The sequence below is a fragment of the Pleurodeles waltl genome, chromosome 5 (genome assembly GCF_031143425.1).
Source record: "Pleurodeles waltl isolate 20211129_DDA chromosome 5, aPleWal1.hap1.20221129, whole genome shotgun sequence".
Lineage (NCBI taxonomy): Eukaryota > Metazoa > Chordata > Amphibia > Caudata > Salamandridae > Pleurodeles > Pleurodeles waltl.
This window is the reverse complement of record NC_090444.1, coordinates 424,692,663-424,712,808: the sequence shown is the minus strand read 5'-3', so window position 1 is coordinate 424,712,808 and position 20,146 is coordinate 424,692,663. Positions and strand designations below refer to the sequence as shown.

Here is a 20,146-nt window from a genome sequence, read left to right as displayed (position 1 = left end):
GCTTGATAGACTACTGAAGGAGAAAATAATTGAGCCTACAGACTCTTCAGAGTGGTTGGCACCCATCGTCGTAGCACCTAAGGAAGGAAAGAAGATCAGGTTGTGCATCGATTTGAGAGATCTTAACAAGAACATTTGGGTGGATAGACAACCCTTGCCGAACATTACAGAAATGTTAAGCATGATGGGGGGGCGGTAGGGTATTTAGTGTTTTAGACATGTCAGCAGCCTACCACCAGGTTAATTTGTATCCAGATTCTCGCCCATTGACTTCCTTTGTAACTCCTTTGGGTGCATATCGTTACTGCAGGATGTTATCGGACTAGCATCTGCATCAGCAGTACTCCAAAGAATTATGCAGAATGTTTTTGAAGGTGTGGAGAATGTGTTGTGCTTTCAAGATGACATTATTATAGTTGGAAAATCTTTTGAGGAACATGATGAATTAATAGAGAGGGTGTTGAAGAGGATTGAAATTCACGGTTTGATGGTGAAGAAAGAGAAATGTCAATTGAGAAAGAGTTGTGTGAATTATTTGGGGCATGAGGTGTCTGCTGAAGGGATAAAACCAAAAAAGAGCATTGTGAAAGCAATTACTGAAGCTCCGAGACCAGATAATAAGGACCAGCTGAAATCATTTCTAGGGTTAGTAGAGTACTGTTCAAAGTTTATACATGATTTTGCAGAAGTCGTCGAATCTATGAGGTTGTTATTGAAGAAAGGAGTGGTGTTTGAATGGGGAACGGAGTGCAAAGTTGTTTTTGAAAAGATTAAGTATTGTATTGCTAATGCACCCACACTAGGGCATTTTGATGTGAAAAAGAAAACAATTCTGATGACCGATGCTAGTAGTGTAGGGTTGGGAGCAGTTCTTATACAATTGGAAGGTAAGGAAGAAAAGGTCGTTGGGTTTGCATCCCATAGACTGCAAGGGGCAGAACGATCATACTCTGCAATTGAAAAGGAAGCACTAGCTTGTTGTTGGGGCATCAATCATTACAGATACTATTTGTGGGGTTTGCCATTTGTTCTTCGTACAGATCATAAACCTCTGTTGCAAGTTTTTAAATGTGGTTGGGGTTTGGAGGGGAATATAACACCCTGGATTTCCAGGTGGTTGATTAATGTTATTGACTCCAATTTTGTTATAGAATTTGTGCGAGGTAAGAAAAATATTTTGGCTAACTGTATGTCACGCATGCCAATAGATGAGTAATCTGAAGAGGTCTCATTGATGAGTGAGATGGAGACTGGAGTGTTTCCAATCGAGGAAGAACTTACCATAAAACAGGAAGAATGGGATGACGCCATAACGAGTGATAAGGAGTATGATGATTTGAAAAAATTTATAAGCAGTCCAGATCAGGATGGAAGTGAGTTACATGAATATTTGAAAAGATTTCTGGAGGTAAAAAATTAGCTAAGTGTTCATGGAGAAAAAGTGCTGAGACGAGGAAAGATCGTTCCACCTAAAAGAAATTGAGAATGAGATTAGTAAAGATAGTACATGAAGGCCATTTGGGCAGAAGCTTGACTAAGACAATACTATTGGTGGCCTTGGATGGATAAAGATGTGGAGCGTGTTGTGAGTGAGTGTGAAGTGTGTGGAAATAGTGACAAAACTAGAACCATCAGACAGCCACCTTTGGGGTGTGTGCAGTTTCCGGCAGGACCATGGGAGAAGTTAGCTTTGGATTTTATTGGTCCAGTGGACAAACTTGGCAGGAGGTGTTGATTCCTTGTGGTCCTGGTAGATTACCATAGTAAATGGTTTGTAGTTAAGACCATGGAGCACATCTCTGCTAGTAATGTCATTGAGTTCCTTAGAGAAACGTTTTTGGAAGAAGGTGTACCTAACATCTTAGTTACAGAAAAATGGGGTGCAATTAGTGTCAGTACGTATGACAGAATTCCTCATTGGATTGGGAATCAAGCATGAGAGAGTTGCATTGTTCCGTCTGCAAGCAAATGGATTAGTGGAGAGGGTGAATCAAATTGTCATGGAAAATATTCAGCTCTCTTTAGCAAATGGGCTGAATTGGAGAGAAGAATTGAATAGGATGTTATGGACGCATACAGTAACACCGCATTCTGTAATGTCACCATTTGTGGCTCTCAAAGGAAGAGAACCAGCTACAAAGGAATCTCCTTGGTGGTTGAGAGAAAATCAATAAGTGTGGGTAGATCATGAGGGCAAAAGTGTTGGATTCTCAGGAACGGAACAAGTTAAACTCTGATGTTAGTAAAAGAGTGAAAGACATTGGGTTAAAGGTTGGTTATTGGGTGGTAGTGAAAACGTTTGGGGCAGTAAAGAACGGAGAGAGTAAGTTTTCTAAACCACAAAAGGTGATGAAGGTATTTAGTTTGGTTGTTAAGCTGGATGATGGAAGAGAGTGGAGTATGGGAAGTTTGTGTAAAGTTAAGTAAGGGATGGAGAATGCATGGAACGAATTTTGTTGCAATTATATTGTAACAGTATATGTTAGGATTTATTTGTGCTGTAAAGTTAATTAAGGGATGGAGAATGCATGGAACGAATTTTGTTGCAATTATATTGTAACAGTATATGTTAGGATTTATTTGTGCTTATGAATTAATTGGATGCATAAGGGGTAAGATATGTAGTGATAGTCTTAAAGGGAAAGAATAGAATGGTGGAGTGAGGATTCTAGATTGTGGGAGTGGAGAAGGGAGCTGGAAGCTGGAGTGAGGAGCAAGCTGGGGGTTATCAAGATATAGCTGTTGTATGAAGACTACAATTCAAATAAAGGATTCTTAATCATCAAGTGTTGGTGAGATTTCTACAATAAGGATACAGGTTTTGATGCTCCTCCTGCAATTTGTGTTATGATTTGCTAGTTCAGTGCTTAATTTGAGCCAGTGATTGCCGATGTGGGCCACTGGCACCTATTTTGAGCACCAGCACTTATTTTTCCTGATCAGACATTTCACAAGAGCAAAAGAAGGAAAACACACATGAAAGGGAAAGAAGGATGACGAGTCAGCTAGAAAAGCCGCACGAAGGGAGAAAGCGGGGACATTTGGAGGGAGTGCCTAGCAGTGGATTAAAGAGGTCTGGGTGCATTCAGTGCTATGTAGCCATGCTATTTAGCGTGCCGATGTTTCATTGCACAGGCCGTGGGCTTCTGGGTAAGGCTTCGGACACCGCCACAATTTCTCTTACAGATTCAACACTGTGCTAGGCACATGTGGAGAGGTAAGGAACTCTGTATCTGTGCTGCCAGAATGGAAAAGTATCGGCCATGCGTGCTTCAGTTTGAAAGCGGGATATACCAACGTTTATTTTATGCTGATCTAGATTTTTGAGTGTGACGGATGCATGTATGAATCAAGGGTACCCTGGGGAACCTCTTGAGAGGTAAGCATTGTGGCCTGAATCTTTGCGACTGTGCAGCTCTGGCCAATATTAGAAGTTGCCCAGGAATAAACACGCCAAGACCCAGGAATAGGTTGTTTCTAAATTCCAATTGGATAATGCACTGGCATGAAATTAGCGTGAGTGAAATCCAGGAAAGGAAAATCACACAAAGAAACCTTAAAATTAGAGGCATTTCACCAGGACAACCTGTAGCGGTATGTATGCTCCAGGCCCTTTCCACATTCCAAATGGACCAAGGCTAGGGTTGATTGATAGGGAATCAATTTAGACAGCCTTAGTTTGTACATCTAAATTTCAGTTTGTTTTCCAAAAGCCATTGCATCATTCATGCTGGGATTTCTTTCTCTTGCTTTTTTCTCACTCTAATAATACAGGCCATAATGGGTTAATTGCTACGAGCATTCTTTACCCTAATTGAAAGTGTATTTTATGAAATTGAATTCTTATCAAATCTGTACGTACTTTGTTGTAGGCTAAACATTCCAGTAAAACGTCGATTTCTGCCGAGACACACTAGACTCTGCATTAAGGAATTGCTCTAAGAATAGTCTGTGTGAATTGGCTCCAGCAAATGTAATCTGTAAAGCCTTGGCATTTCTTTCTCCATTGCTGGGGACCGTGAAAGGTTTCCCTCAGTTAGCAAGGCCCTTTGCAGTCCTTGACGTGTTTATTTTAACATTTACAACAGGCACCACCATTGCGAGTTCAGTTTTCTTTTCGCAGTGGAGCCTAGAAGAGAATGCACGTCACCGAGTGCAATAAGACAGAGAGAAGCAACTGCTTAGACCCCGACGCCCTCATCAGTAATAGGCACCGGCGTGTTATATTTGTCTTGTAACACATCACATGCCGACATGCTTACAACTTGAGAGTGACAGACAGCGTCCACTGTGATGGGACTTCGGTTTTAGTTACACAACTTCTGAACGGGGCACGGGTTGCCTCTTAAGTCGTTATTGTTTATCCGTTTCTTGTATGAATGCAAATCCGAGGAACACCTCTTAATATGTCGCTAGGTATGACCATACGCTCAGCCATATCCCCTGCGGATCTATATGAAATCATTCAGTTTGTCTTTACTAAAATGGACCCAGTTTGTACGCTTGTATGATTCCTCTGGAAATGTTTAACGAATGTGCCCCAAAGGTGTTAATTACATTAAACACAACATAAAAATGATGGCCATATTTGCATTTCTTTACGGGTGTCCATGCTTACCTTAAAATACGTAAATAAACTTGCCACATAAGAACTAACTTAAGTCTTTTTTTTCTTTAGCGCCTGGCCTCGGTTGGACTGGATGCCAAAAATACTGTCTGCATATGGGACTGGAAGAAAGGAAAAGTACTGGCGACAGCAACTGGTCACTCAGACCGGGTAATTGTTGGAACATTTTTCTCATTTGTCAAAATATTCCATCACTTTATGAATGTAGAGGGGGTAAGCCTTTATTTTGGTCTAGGTATCGTATATTAGCTTGTTAACCCCTTCGCTGCCATGCCTTTTCCCCCTCAGGTGCCAAGTCTGAGGTCCTCCTCCTCTCGTCTTGTGACCATCTTGAGGTCCAAGAGAGCTTGGGGGGCCAACTCCTTCCTTACCAAGGCCGCCCGTCTTTGGAATGATCTTCCTTCCGATCTACGTCAGGAACATTCAGAACTACTTTTTAGGAAAAAACTCAAGACCATTCTTTTCTGTAGGTAGCGCTCTCAACTCTCCTAGTGACAGCACCGGTCAGGTTAGGTTAGCGCTGGGATGCCTTCGGGTCACTACGCGCTTTATAAATTCTTAAACTAAACTAAACTAAACTTTTTTTGGCTGTTTGGGGCACTTCGCGCTTGGGCACTCATAGCTTTTTCTCCACATAAGCTACCCATGCCAAATTTCCGTCCTTTTTTCCCAACATACTAGGGTTTCTAGAGGTAATCAGAGTTTGTCTGTTCCCCTGAAGGAGACCAAGAAATTTGCCAAAATACAACTAACATTTCGTTTGTTTAAAAAATGAGAAGAAAAGGGCTGCAGAAGGAGGCTTGTGTTTTTAACTCTGAAAATGGCATCAACAAAGGGTTTTCAGTGCTAAAATTACCAGCATCCCAGCTTTCAGGAACAGGCAGACTTGAATCAGAAAACTCAATTTTTTAACACAATGTTTACATATTTTTTCAGTCTCCTTCCAGTTAGTGACAGAAATGGGTGTGAAACCAATGCTGGATCCCAGAAAGCTAAACATTTCTGAAAAGTAGACAAACTTCTGAATTCAACAAGGGTGAATTTGTGCAGATCCTACAAGGGTTTCCTACAGAAAATAATAGCTGAAATTAAAACATATTGAAGTAGAGGTGAAAAAACCCTGCAGTTTTTCTCCACGTTTTACTCTGTGACTTTTTCCTGCAATGTAAGATTTTTTAAAGCAATATACCATTACGTCTGCTGGACTCTTCTGGTTGCGGGGATACATAGGGCTTGTAGGTTCATCAAGAACCCTTGGTACCCAGAGCCAATAAATGAGCTGCACCTTGCAATGGGTTTTCATTCCATACCGGGCATACAGCAATTAATTTGCTGAAATATAAAGAGTGAAAAATAGGTATCAAGAAAACCTTTGTATTTCCAAAATGGGCTCAAGATAAGGTGTTGAGAAGCAGTGGTTATTTGTACATCTCTGAATTCTGGGGTGCCCATACTAGCATGTGAATTACAGGGCATTTCTCAAATAGATATCTTTTTTACACACTGTCTCACATTTAGAAGGAAAAAATGTAGAGAAGGACAAGGGACAATAACGCTTGTTTTGCTATTCTGTATTCCCCCAAATCTCCCGATAAAAATGGTACCTCACTTGCATGGGTAGGCATAATGCTCGGGACAGGAAACGCAACAAGGACACATCACATTTTTACATTGAAATCTGATGTGTTTTTTGCCGTGTGCCTAGCTGTAGATTTTGGCCTCAAGCTCAACAAGCACCTAGGGAAACCTACAAACCTGCACATTTTTCAAAACTAGACAACTAGGGAAATCCAGGATGGGATGACTTGTGGGGCTCTCACCAGGTTCTGTTACCCAGAATCCTTTGCAAACCTCAACATTTGGCAAAAAACACCTTTTCCTCACATTTCAGTGACAGAAAGTTCTGGAATCTGAGAGGAGCCACAAATTTCCTTCCACCCAGACTTCCCCCCAAGTCTCCCGATAAAAATGGTACCTCACTTGTGTGGGTAGGTCTAGTGCCCGCAACAGGAAATTCCCCAAAACACAACATGGAAACATCACATTTGCCCAAAGAAAACAGAGCTGTTTTTTGCAAAGTGCCTAGCTGTAGATTTTGGCCTAGAGCTCAGCCGGCACCTAGGGAAACCTACCAAACCTGCACATTTTTGAAAACTAGACACCTAGCGGAATCCAGGATGGGGTGACTTGTGGGGCTCTCACCAGGTTCTATCAACCAGAATCCTTTGCACACCTCAAAATCTGGCCAAAAAAACACTTTTTCCTCACATTTCAGTGACAGAAAGTTCTGGAATCCGAGAGTAGCCACAAATTTCCTTCCACCTAGCGTTCCCCCAAGTCTCCCGATAAAAATGGTACCTTAGCTGTGTGGGAAATGCCCCAAAACACTATCTAGACACATCAAAATTATCACATAACAAACTACCTGTTTTTGCGGGGGGCACCTGCGTTTTTGGTCCTGGGCTCAGCAGCCATCTAGGGAAACGACCAAACCCAGACATTTCTGAAAACTAGACACCTGAGGGAGTCCAGAGAGGTGTGACTTGTGTGGATCACCCAATGTTTTCTTTCCCAGACTCCTCAGCAAGCCTCAAATGTAGCTAACAAACCACATTTTCCCCACGTTTCTGTGTGGGCTCACTGCACCAGGACAAATTTCCACCCACCCAACGTTCCCCTCAGTCTCCCGGTAAAAATGATACCTCACTTGTGTAGGTGGGCCCAAGTGTCTGTGACAGGGAAGAGCCAAAAACATGTCGAAATTGAGGGGGAACCAAAGCGGGTCCAAAAGGGCAGTTTGAAAAAAAAAATTTTTAGGCTGACAAGGGCAGCAGAATTTTTATCGATATAGATGAGGCAATGCTGGGTGGTAGGAATTTAGTGGATTTCTGCAGATTCCGAAAGGTTCCATCACAAAAATGTGGGGAAAATGTGTGATTTCCAGCAAAGTTGGAGGTTTGCAGGGCATTGTGGGTAGGAAAATGGTGCGGGGTGCATGTGAAGCACACCACTCTGGACTCACCCAGATGTTTAGTTTTCAGATGTGTCTGGGTCTTGTGGATTTTTCTACATGGCAGAGTCCCAAAATCCCTTAAGTGCAGCCCTCATCATTCCAAGTGGGATGATTTTGAGAGTTAGCCAAGCTCTCATGGCCCAAATGTAAAACCAAAACCCCAAACCCAAAACAATCAAATGTCCTCTTGCTTGCCGTGGGATAAGATGTTTTAGTGTGTGGGGGAGAGCTGAAAGACTTTACCCCCTTCAGTTGGAGTGGGGGGCATAACCACGCCCATAGTGGTTGGTAGCCACCACTCCACTATTTAAAAAAAAAAATCCCTGGCATCTAGTAGACTTTCTGCCCCCCAGGGTGTGGATTGGGGGTAATTGCCCCATTTGCCCACTGGTGGGCAGAAACATTTTGGCCCCATTTATTTGGGGTGGGGGTTTGGCCATACCCCACCCTCTTATTTTGAAACAAAAAATCTTCCCTGGTCTTTGGTGGGCTTTCTGCCCCGCTTGGGGGCACATGGGCCTTCCAAAAATAGGCCTATCTGGCCAACAGTAATGTGCCCCCATGAGGAGCGACCCTTGCCCAAGGGGCTGCCTCCCCAAACAAAACACACACATACACACACACCAATCCCTGGTGCCTAAGTGGCTTCTGCCCCCCCGGTAGGCAGATCGGCCTAATAGAAATAGGCCGATCTGCCCCCAAAGGGGGCAGAAATGGCCTAAATTAAATTTCCTCCTCAGGGGAACGACCCTTGCCTAAGGGGGTCGCTCCCCTTGTGTGAAATTGACACACAAAAATAAAAATCCCTGGTGTCTAGTGGTTTCTGCCCCCCAGGGCAGATTAGCCTAACAAAAATAGGCCGATCTGCCCCATGGGGGACAGTAATGGCCTAAATACAATTTGCCTCCCAGAGGAGCGACCCATATATAAAAAAACAAAAGTAAACATGAACAAAAATATTTCATCAAGAGTCACTTCCATAGCACACTGGAACCAAAATTCTAGATTGTCGCTGCATAAATGACGTCGGCACTGTCAATCCAAGTTGGAAAATATCTTCTTTTATTTCCTAATGTAACGTACAAAGTGCTAGGTGCTAATTCCAAACAAATATGGCAACTCGTTTCGGCCTGAGCCTTCGACTGGCCATAGAGTTATGTGCAAAGTCAGTGCATTTAAATCATGTGACCACCCACCATGCACCAATTAAAAGCCATTCATCGTATTCCCTCGCTAATGATGTCATCACCTGTCATATCCACATCATTCAGCCGTTATATAATTTCAAACTTGTTATCAAGTATGATGAGGAACTGTTATTTATATAATCCAAGATTCATAATTATAAATATTCTTAAGTATTATTAAATATTTTTAAAAGTCTCTCCTTATTTATTGTTTATTTATCCATATCCCTATATTTATAAAAGGCCTTAGAACATTTAATTTTAATTTAAAGATTTTGTATCCAAAGGTAAAGTGCCTATTCTCACATTATACCATAGCCTGAGATATATTAAAATAAATATGAATCTCTATATCTCATCTCCCCATCACAGATCAAATTATTTTCTTGCCAGTATATGATGTTTGTATTTTCTATCCAACAAACTTGCTGTTAAATGCAGATATCAGTAAAGTACCTTATCTCAGGAGCAGATTGGTTTCTTCGAGATTGTGACTATAGTTAAGCTGTAATCTCTTCAATTTATGTGTTCCTCATTCTGTACAATTTCTCTAACAGCTACAAAAATCGGAAAGGGTTCAATAAGCATTTCTTATTTGAAGAAAGATCTAAGTGTCCCTAGCAAATTTCCAGTCAATAAGTCATCTCTATTACATGAAATGGTGTTTTCATCTTCATATTCTCCTCACATATCCAGCATAGTTTAAAAGCCATAAGTAAAGGTATTTCTTTAGTATAACAAGTATCTGAGGAGTTTCTCATTCTCAATGATATATATGTCTAATTCATATTTTACTCCTATCTTCCTTAAGACACATTTTGTTCTCCAATACTATTACTCCATTGTGTATATTGTTTTCCTCATCTCATCTATTCTCAGTTTTTTGTATTTATCTTCAACAGATGTCTATACAACTCTGCATCCATGTTTAAACCCCACAGCATTTCACTTCCAATCAAAATTATCCATTTCGATTCCATTCTCCTTAGTCTCTGTTCACGATCTCCTCCTCTGGCATTCTGTTTGATATGTTGAATGTCATAGTATTTGAGTACCTTTTGTTCACCTTGATGTTGTTCCCGTGTCTGTTTCGCCATTGAGTATGTAAACTCCTGATTGTTGATTGCCTGATGTGCTGCAGTACGCATAGTTTTAGTTTATTTACTGTACTACCCACACATTTTTTACCGCAGGCACATTCCAATACATGAATCACATAAGGGGTTTCTCATTTTTTTTTTCTCCATAATTGTCATTATTCTGCCATTGAGTATTTTAAACTGTCATGTTCTTCCCATAAGTGCATGCTTTGCATTTCGTACATTTCCTAAAGCCTTGTTGGCCACTCATCAGCCAATTTGGGACATTTATTTTCTGTGGAATCATGTAACTACTCGTCAAGTGATCACTTAATGTTGCTGCTCTCCTATACGTGACAGACGGATGATTGGGTAGGGGCTTACACAATGTTTCATCCAATAATAACAGTCTCCAATTGTCCTTTAACAATTTTTTCATAATCTGACTGCCTGTATCCAAACGCATGATGACAATGATGCCAATGATGACAATTTTTTCATAATCTGACTGCCTGTATCGAAACGCATCATGAAACGCATGATGTATCGCACATCATTTGTTCTTGAATCATTGTTATGATCTTTCCTTCTAGGTATTATTAACTCATCTATTGTAAGTTGCATTGCTCTTTTTAAGGCATCATTTAAGACTGAGCTCAGATATCCTCTTTTATAAAAATCTTTCATACATATCATCCATCTGAAATTTCAATTCTATTTCTTCAGTGCAGTTCCGATTCACTCTCAAGAAGTCCCCATATGGTACACTTCATTTTAAGGCCTTCGGATGTCCACTGTTTGCATGTAGCAGGCTGTTTGCACTTGTTGATTTTTTACACATCTTTGTACGAGGGGGGGGGCAGAAATGGCCTAAAATAAATTTTGCCCCCGGGGAGCGACCCTTGCCTAAGGGTTCGCTCCCCACATATAAAAAATGAAAATAAAGAGAAAAAAAATCCTGTGTGTCTAGGTTGTTTCTGCTCCCCCTGGGGGCAGATCGGCCTAATTATATTAGGCCGATCTGCCCCCTGGTTGTGGGCAGAAATGGCCTAAAAATAATGTGTCCCCCTGGGGAGCGGACCTTGCCAAAGGGACCACTCCCCTCATGTCAATTGCAACCAAAAAAAAATTCCCTTGTGTCTAGTGGGCATTTCTGCTGCCCGATCTCATTGTGATCAGGGATCAGAAGTGCTGAGAAAGACATGAAAGCAGAGGAAAGGCCTTTCCTCTCCTTTCATGCCTTTCACGGCCCCTCCAGTGAAAGGAAGAGAGCGCAGAGGAGCAGGCCTCTGATGAGGTCAGCAGGGGGGGGGACAGGGGGAGTGGGGTTAGAAGGGGAAGCAATTCCCCTTCCATCCTTGCAGTGGGGGTGCTGAAGCGAGACTCATGAGCCGGTACCGGGACGTAACGGTTACGTCCTTGGCACCTCAGCGCCGCAGCCAAAGATGTAACCGTTACGTCCTTGGCTGTCAAGGGGTTAATAATCTGAGGCTGGAGGCCCCAATCACAAAGTCCTTTGTGTGTAAGCTTACTTGTTCAAAAGGCTTGATTTTTGAGTTCACAAAAGGCGTGTGTAGGAAGTTAGCTCTGTTTATACTATTTCAAAGTAAGAAATAATGTGCACAGAGTCCAAGGGTTCCCCTTAGAGGTAAGATAGTGCAACAATAGATAATTCTAATGCTCTATTTTGTGGTAGTGTGGTCGAGCAGTAGGCTTATCAGAGGGTAGTGTCAAGCATTTGTTGTACACACACAGGCAATAAATTAGGAACACACACTCAAAGACTTACTCCAGGCCAATAGGTTTTTATATTGAAAAATATATTTTCTTAGTTTATTTTAAGAACCACAGGTTCAAGATTTACATTAAACACTTTAAATGTAAGGTACTTCACTTAGATACTTTAGGAACTTTGAATGAACACAATATCATGTAAAGTCTTTGTAAAAATGGCAATAAGCTATTTCAAAAGTGGACGCACTGCAAAAATCAACAGTTCCTGGGGGAGGTAAGTAAAACACTTACAAGTCTCAAAGTTGGGGCATGGGCAGCGCACCGTTGGGGGTTCAAGGCAACCCCAAAGTTACCACACCAGCAGCTCAGGGCCGGTCAGGTGCAGAGGTCAAAGAGGTGCCCAAAACACATAGGCTTCTATGGAGAACTGGGGTGCCCCGGTTCCAGTCTGCCACCAGGTAAGTACCCGCGTTCTCGGGGGCAGACCAGGGGGTTTTTGTAGGGCACCGGGGGGGACACAAGAAGGCACAGAAAGTACACCCTCAGTGGCACAGGGGCGGCCTGGTGCAGAGTGCAAACAGGCGTCGGGTTTTGTATAGAAAGTAATGGAGAGACCCGGGGGTCACTTCAACGATGCAGGCAGGCACAGGAGGGGCTCCTTGGGGCAGCCGCCACCTGGGCTAGGCAGAGGGTCGCCTGGGAGTCGCTCTTGCACTGGAGTTAGGTTCCTTCAGGTCCTGGGGGCTGCGGGTGCAGTGTTGGTCCCAGGCGTTGGGTCCCTTGTTACAGGCAGTCACAGTCAGGGGGAGCTCCTGGATTCTCTCTGCAAGTGTCGCTGTGGGGGCTCAGGAGAGTCATCTCTGGTTACTCACGGGCTCGCACTCGCCGGGGAGTCCTCCCTGAGGTGTTTGTTTACTACAGCTCGAGCCTTGGTCAGGTGCAGAGTGGGAAGTCTCACACTTCCAGCGGGAAACGTGAAGTCTTTGGAAGTTGCTTCTTTGTTGCCAAGAAGTAGCTGGTTTTGAACAGAGCCGCTGTTCACAGGAGTTTCTTGGTCCTTGGGTGCAGGGCATTCCTCTGAGGCTTCAGAGGTCGCTGGTCCCTGTTGGATGCATTGCTGTTGCAGTTTTCTTCGAAGTTGGGAGACGGGGGGGTAGGGCTGGGGCCAAGGCAGTTGTCGTCTCCATCTTCTCTGCAGGTCTTCAGGTCAGCAGTCCTTCTTCTTTGTTAAGGTTGCAAGAGCCTGGTTTCCTAGGTTCTAGGGTGCCCCTAAATACTGAATATAGGGGTGTGTTTAGGTCTGGGAGGGTAGTAGCCAATGGCTACTGTCCTTGAGGGTGGCTACACCCTCTTTGTGCCTCCTCTCTGTGGGGAGGGGGCACATCCCTAATCCCATTGGGGTAATCCTCCAAACTCAAGATGGAGGATTTCTCAAGGCAGGGGTCACCTCAGCTCAGGACACCTTAGGGGCTGTCCTGACTGGTGGGTGACTCCTCCTTGTTTTTTTCATTATTTCCTCCAGCCTTGTCGCCAAAAGTGAGGGCAATGGCCGGAGGGGCGGGCATCTCCACTAGCTGGGATGCCCTGGGGCGATGTAACAAAAGGGGTGAGCCTTTGAGGCTCACCGCCAGGTGTTACAGTTCCTGTAGGGGGAGGTGAGAAGCACCTCCACCCAGTACAGGCTTTGTTCCTGGCCACAGAGTGACAAAGGCACTCTCCCCATGTGGCCAGCAACATGTCTGGTGTGTGGCAGGCTGGCAGGAACTGGTCAGCCTACACTGGAAGTCGGGTATGTTTTCAGGGGGCATCTCTAAGATGCCCTCTGGGTGTATTTTACAATAAATTGCGCACTGGCATCAGTGTGCTTTTATTGTGCTGAGAATTTGTATACCAAACTTCCCAGTTTTCAGTGTAGCCATTATGGTACTGTGGAGTTTGTGGTTGACAGACTCCCAGACCATATACTCTCATGGCTACCCTGCACTTACAATGTCTTAGGTTTTGCTTAGACACTGTAAGGGCATAGTGCTCATGCACATATGCCCTCACATGTGGGTATAGTGCACCCTGCCTTAGGGCTGTAAGGCCTGCTAGAGGGGTTACTTACCTTTGCCACAAGCAGTGTGAGGTTGGCATGGCACTCTGATGGGAGTGCCATGTCGACTTAGTCATTTTCTCCCCACCAGCACATACAAGCTGTGAAGCAGTGTGCATGTGCTGAGTGAGGGGTCCCTGGGGTGGCATAAGACATGCTGCAGCCCTTAGAGACCTTCCCTGGCATCAGGGCCCTTGGTACCAGGGGTACCAGTTACAAGGGACTTACCTGAGTGCCAGGGTTGTGCCAATGGGAGACAAAGGTACAGTTTAGGGAAAGAACACTGGTGCTGGGGCCTGGTTAGCAGGGTCCCAGCACACTTTCAAATCATAACTTAGCATCAGCAAAGGCAAAAAGCAGGGGGTAGCCATGCCAAGGAGGCATTTCCTTACAGCGTGGAAGGTGGGTGTTCTTAGGAGGGGAATGGCCTGCAAAAGTTTCAAACATCTACAGACAAATGAGTTTTAGTGCACATACCTTTTCTGATTGAGCCTGAGTGTTTACTGAGATTTACTCCTGTAAATGGCAGGATCAAATGTCTGTCATGGGTGGAAATATGCTAGGAACACCTTCAAAAGTGGTAGGGAAGGGGAGAGGACGTTTTTTGCATTAATAAAAGTTTCCCCACGGAGGGGAAAAAAAGGGAAAAGTGCATTTGTGTAGCAGAATGTGCCACTTTGTTAGGGTTTGAGGTGTTGTTCCCCTTTTCCTATTGTTGCAGCTTTGCAGCCTGTTTAGAGAGTCTCAGGTAATATGGTCTCACTCTCTCATCTGGTCTGAGGATATAAGTCGACCTGAGCCCTTGTCTAGCCATAAATATTTTGATCCCTATCTGACCACTCACAAGGTCATCTTATTGAACACTTATAGTCCTTCAAATGTACCTTTTGCGTAAATACACCAGCCCTTCCACTTTTATCATTTTCATGATTCATAATGAGGTACTTTTAACGTTGCTAAGACCAAGTAACACCCTTTATTTCTATGATCAAAAGAGTTATAACTTGGATTATTGTGAGGCCACAGGTTCCTAGTTTGTTCATATTCATTCCATGACATTTGAAAGTTAAGTATTCTTTGTGATAGTTTAAAAGTACATCCCTCCTACTTCAACACACGTTTTGTGCTTTAAATCAAATGTTCTATAGCCTTTCAGCATTAACATATCAGGTGGATACCTTTCAGTGTAAGTGTCTTCTGACCCAAGAAAAGAACATTTATTTAGTTCACAAAATTTCAAGTGTCCTTTGCAGGTTATCTATAAGTAAACAGATATTTTCTTTTATTCCTGCAGACTAACCTAAAAGAGCACATGAAACCTCATTTGAAACTCATCAGTTTCATAATTAGCACTCAATAATCACAAATATCCTAACAATTGTCCCTTGTAGGAAGCTGTCTATCTATGTGGTGTACCCGTGTAAGGGGACACTATGCAGATAGTCTCGGTGACCCTTATTGGCTAATAGGGATAACAGTAATAACCCTAAAAGCTCTCTTTTGTGGTAGTGTGGGCATGCAGTTAGACTTATTAGAGGACAGTGTTAAGCTTTTAATGCACACACAGAGTCGGTAAGCGATACACACTCTCCATAAAATCCGACACCAATCGATAAAGTTAAAACAGATTTTTAAATGAGCTTAGATAACAAGATCATCAGAATCAGGTAAGTACTTTTCGAGATATGAATGTTTATACGTTTCAAAAATTGACATTTTGTGCAATTTCTGGAGCTCTAATGTTTCCCATGGGGAAAAACACATATTGCATATCTTTTCCTAGCCCTGTGTTACAGGACCAATCTTCTGGAGTTAAGGTAAGTATGGTGCAAGGTCCAAGGCGCACCAGCAGGTCACTTTGGGAGGCACTTGGGCATCTGGGTGCAGAGGTGCTTTTCAGAGTTGGATTTTCCAATGTTATCCTATGGAAAAGAAACAGATACTGCATTCAAACACTTGACAACGACTTACAGGACTGTTCTTCTGGACTTGAGGTGAGTATGGGGCAAGGTCCAAGGCCACACCAACAGGTCATCTCAAGGGGTCTGTGGTCTGTCAGGGTGCAGAGGTGTGTTACGGTGTCGGTGTCCCATTCACTTCAGTGGATCCCCTAAATACTCAATTTAGGGGAGTGAAGGTCAGTAGCCAATGGGCTACATACCCCTGGGGTCACTACACCCCCTAGATGACCACTTCCTGTGGGGAGTGGGCATCACTCTGTCCCAGAATTCCTAATTCTACCACACACAAGATGGTGGGATTCCTAATTTCCTGTTCACTTCAGGCTGGCCATCCTAGAGGTGTGTCCATTCTGGCAGTGCAACATGCCTTCTGCATAGCTAATTTTCGAGCATATCCTGGTGCCAAAAGGGCCTCAGGGCAGGAGGTTGCCTCTTCCAGGTCTGGAGATGCTGAGGGGAGGTTCACATATCAAAGGCAGCAGGGACTTTGAAATTGGTCTGTGGTTGCAGGCTGGTCGAAACCAGTCAGCCAGCATACTAGAAGACTAGTTGGTTTCAAGGTGCCTTCTGGGTGCATGTGATAATAAATCCAATACTTGCATCAGTATGGATTTATTAAGATGAGATGTTTGATACCAAACACCACTATTTTCCGTGCAGCCATCATGTAGCTGAGTAACGTGTACGGACCAGTGTCCAGTACGTTCTTTAAGATGGCTGCTCGGTCACTTCCAATGTCTAGGGATAGAACTAGACATCACAGTGGCATATCTGCTCATGCAGATATGTCCTCACTTGTATTATAATGCACCCTGCCTTAGGGCTCTCAAGGCTTGCTCTACGGGAGACTTGTATATAATGCAAGCAGTGACTTTGGCATGACACACAATGAGTGTGTCATATTGCGTTTTCACTCAGGGCTTGCAGCCTGATAACACAATCTGCGATGCCAGGCTGTGGGCTATTTGTTTGTGGGTCCCTTTTGGTGGCATAGCTTATGCTGCAGCCCTTAGGGACCCTCTTTATTACCCATTTCCTAGGTACAGGGTACCATTTACCAGGGACTTACGGGGGTGCTTAAATCCAGTGCCAATTGTAAACAATTAGACATACCTGTTTTTTAAGGCAAGAACACTGGCACTGAGATCTGTTTAACAGTCAGAGTTGAAAATCGGCATCTAGTAATAGTAATTCAGGGGGGAAAAAGTGGAGGGGGTGTCATCTGCAGGGAAGTTCAGTTTTCTACATCCCTTAATTGTGCTTCACTTTGCCAGCTATAAAAATATTTTTGCAGTTGCATAGTACCTACACTTATGCATGTGGGACTGACTTTGTACTGACAGGATTAGGAGTTCACAAAACCTTTCTAGGTGTATTCTTAAAGCCCTTCAATATTTTGTGAATTCCCGACATTCATAAATCTGCATTCATGCTAGCTGGCAAACCTGCAGGGTGTAGATATAGACATTTCTTCTGAACCGTGGCCTGAGTCTAGCATGCAGATCGCGCAAGTCTGTTGAAGGAAAATTAGGATACCAAGGCACCGTGTCCTGCAGAAAGATACATTTTGAGTGATTTAAATAAGCTTATAAATATTAACGCTGAATTCCTGTTTCCGTGAGCACTAATGCTGTTACAAACTGGACACAAAATGAAAAAAAGGGACACCTTTTTGGCATTCACACTGAGGACTGGTGATCACCACATATCACTGTAATGCTTTTTTCCCTTTTGTTTTAATTTCTTCATAAATATTTCACATGTATTTATGCATGCCCATCTACTTTCAATGCTACTAAATCATCGTGAAGTTGTTGTGACTCGCAAGATTCAGGCACACAGCTGCGAGACTCTTTAAGGTCAATTCTGGAGCAGGGCATGTTTTTTGTTATTAGATGTGGCAATCCCTGTTACTCCCCATCTCCGCATCCTCATAGCATCATTGCTTGGCGAATGGTACGAGGAAGTGGGAGTGGATGCTTTAGTCACCCTGAGTACCACCAGGGATCGGGAGTTGGGGTCTGATTTGCACGACAAGCATCAAATGCAGCTTAATTTTCAGCTGCGGGTCGACACTTCCTGCAGGTTGATTTGTCTGATCTCTCGGCCAATACGTGATGGGTTAGTGGCCGATTTAAGATTCCATTTTAGTGACAGAGAACAGAGTCATCCTTACTGTAAGGAGGCTTCAAAAGAAGTATAGCTGGGAAGCCAGCTAAGACTTTTGACACCTCGGGCTAGACTAGGAGTTACCTCAACCATGTTGTAATGCTAGCCTCAAACTGCACCAATCAGGAAGGCATACAGGAATCCTCTCTAGTGGAGGTGTGTGTGAGAAGTGTGGTGAGAAAAGCTGGTGTTTGAAAACGTTTAATTGTCAGGATTATTCATTTTAATGAAGCTAAGCAAGTCTTTTTGCAGTACTACTTTCCGACTATATTTACTAAGCAATCAGGTTTTACAGCTGTTCGAACAGGAAACAAATGGCATATTGCATTGCTCTAGAGCACAGTCCTCAAGAGTATTGTTTCTCTGCAGCGTTTAAGGATTATCTAGCTTTAATTAAACCGTGTACTCCATGTAGACCTAAAGCTGTGCACAGTCTTCCATATCACTGGTGTTCTGCCTCTTGCATGACCAGCATAGTCTTGCTGACTGCTAAAATCGGTTTCACATCAGCTGGTTATCTTCTTTTAATTAAAGATAGTCAGTCATGGATGATACAACTATTCACATTCTGATTATGTTATTCGTTGGGACCTTTGAGTTCAACAGGGACTCTGTGGTCCAGTGTCCAAAAGTAATCATGTTCGCTCTGTCCATACTCAACAAGTAGAAACAGCATAGGAGTGCTTAATGGCTAATTTAAACCACCTTAGACATTTTTTCCCCGAGTACATCAAATCTATTTTTTGTGGTTGTCTTCTCTCACTATGTGATTGTATATTTTTTGAGGTTGTTTGCTAATTGAGTATTTTTGACATGTATTTTAATAATTGTTCTGGAAAGGGTGTCCATTTTGAATAGATAAGTCTTTTTTGTGTTTGCATGTAATTTTTCCTACCTTTTAATCTTAAGCAGTAGGTTATTTTTTAATGTTGCATTGAGAATGGAGGCTACATTAATCTATCTGCTTTTGATATTATGATACTTTGTATTGTGTCTATTCAAGCCGTGTCATAATATCAAAGTGCAGGTTCTCTAGCACGTTTAGCTAGACCAGGCAACTGACAGTGAAAGTAGTTTATAGATTATAACTAAACTACCACAGAAAGTAGAAACCCTAGTGACAAATCAGTTAGTATTGAGGAGAAAACTAAGTAAATTGTATGATCCATGAAAAAAAATTCCTAGATGTCTTTGTGACACGGCCAGCAGCCCAAAGCCACTCCCCTCCTCTAAAAAGATAAAATATAGTTATGGCACTTGAGTGCTATTTCTGTGGACCTGACAGCTAGCACACATCCATTCTTGAAAGTAAAATTTCAACTAAACATATTTAATAGCTATTTCTAAATAAATGTTTTGAGACAATTAAAAGATTTTTTTTTTCAGTTCATCCTGTCATTGGATAGCGGTGTGACCCCATTGGTGTAGGTTTGCAGTGTTAACATGCCCCTGTCAAGACCACTGAACTTCATAACTACTTTGGATCTTAGAAGAGTACTAAAAACTCTCTGTTCTGAAAGAACTACCTTGAAACCTTTTGTAACTGATTTGAGCAAACACCTTGTTTCAGCTTCCTCCTGCACCTACTGACTATCAAATCAAATCAAATCATTAACATTTATAAAGCGCGCTACTCACCCGTGCGGGTCTCAAGGCGCTAGGGGAAAAGGGGGGGTTATCGCTGCTCGAACAGCCAGGTCTTTAGGAGTCTCCGGAAAGCGGAGTGGTCCTGGGTGGTCCTGAGGCTGGTGGGGAGGGAGTTCCAGGTCTTGGCCGCCAGGAAGGAGAAAGATCTCCCACCCGCCGTGGAGCGGCGGATGCGAGGGACAGCAGCGAGTGCTAGGCCAGAGGAGCGGAGGAGGCGGGTGGGGACGTAGAAGCTGAGGCGTCTGTTGAGGTATTCCGGTCCCTTGTCGTGGAGGGGTTTGTGTGCGTGGGTGAGAAGTCGGAAGGTGATCCTTTTGCTGACTGGGAGCCAATGCAGGTGTCTCAGGTGTGCGGAGATGTGGCTGCTGCGGGGTACGTCGAGGATGAGGCGGGCCGAGGCGTTTTGAATGCGTTGCAGGCGATTTTGGAGTTTGGCTGTGGTCCCGGCGTAGAGGGTGTTGCCGTAGTCCAGGCGGCTCGTGACCAGGGCGTGGGTCACGGTTTTTCTGGTGTCGGCGGGGATCCAGCGGAAGATCTTGCGGAGCATGCGGAGGGTGAGGAAGCAGGCGGAGGACACGGCGTTGACTTGCTTGGTCATGGTGAGAAGAGGGTCCAAGATGAAGCCGAGGTTGCG

General features: G+C 43.5%; 1 protein-coding gene across 2 annotated transcripts in view; it reads left to right on the top strand.

The window, feature by feature from the left end:
- The window catches only part of EML6 (EMAP like 6), an 854,573-nt gene that overhangs the window by 201,978 nt on the left and 632,449 nt on the right, over nt 1–20,146 (top strand). For both annotated transcript variants that reach the window (XM_069234186.1, XM_069234187.1), the window contains exon 3: nt 4,679–4,777. In XM_069234186.1, the coding sequence (XP_069090287.1) occupies nt 4,679–4,777 (99 nt within the window). The remainder of the gene's footprint in view (nt 1–4,678; nt 4,778–20,146) is intronic.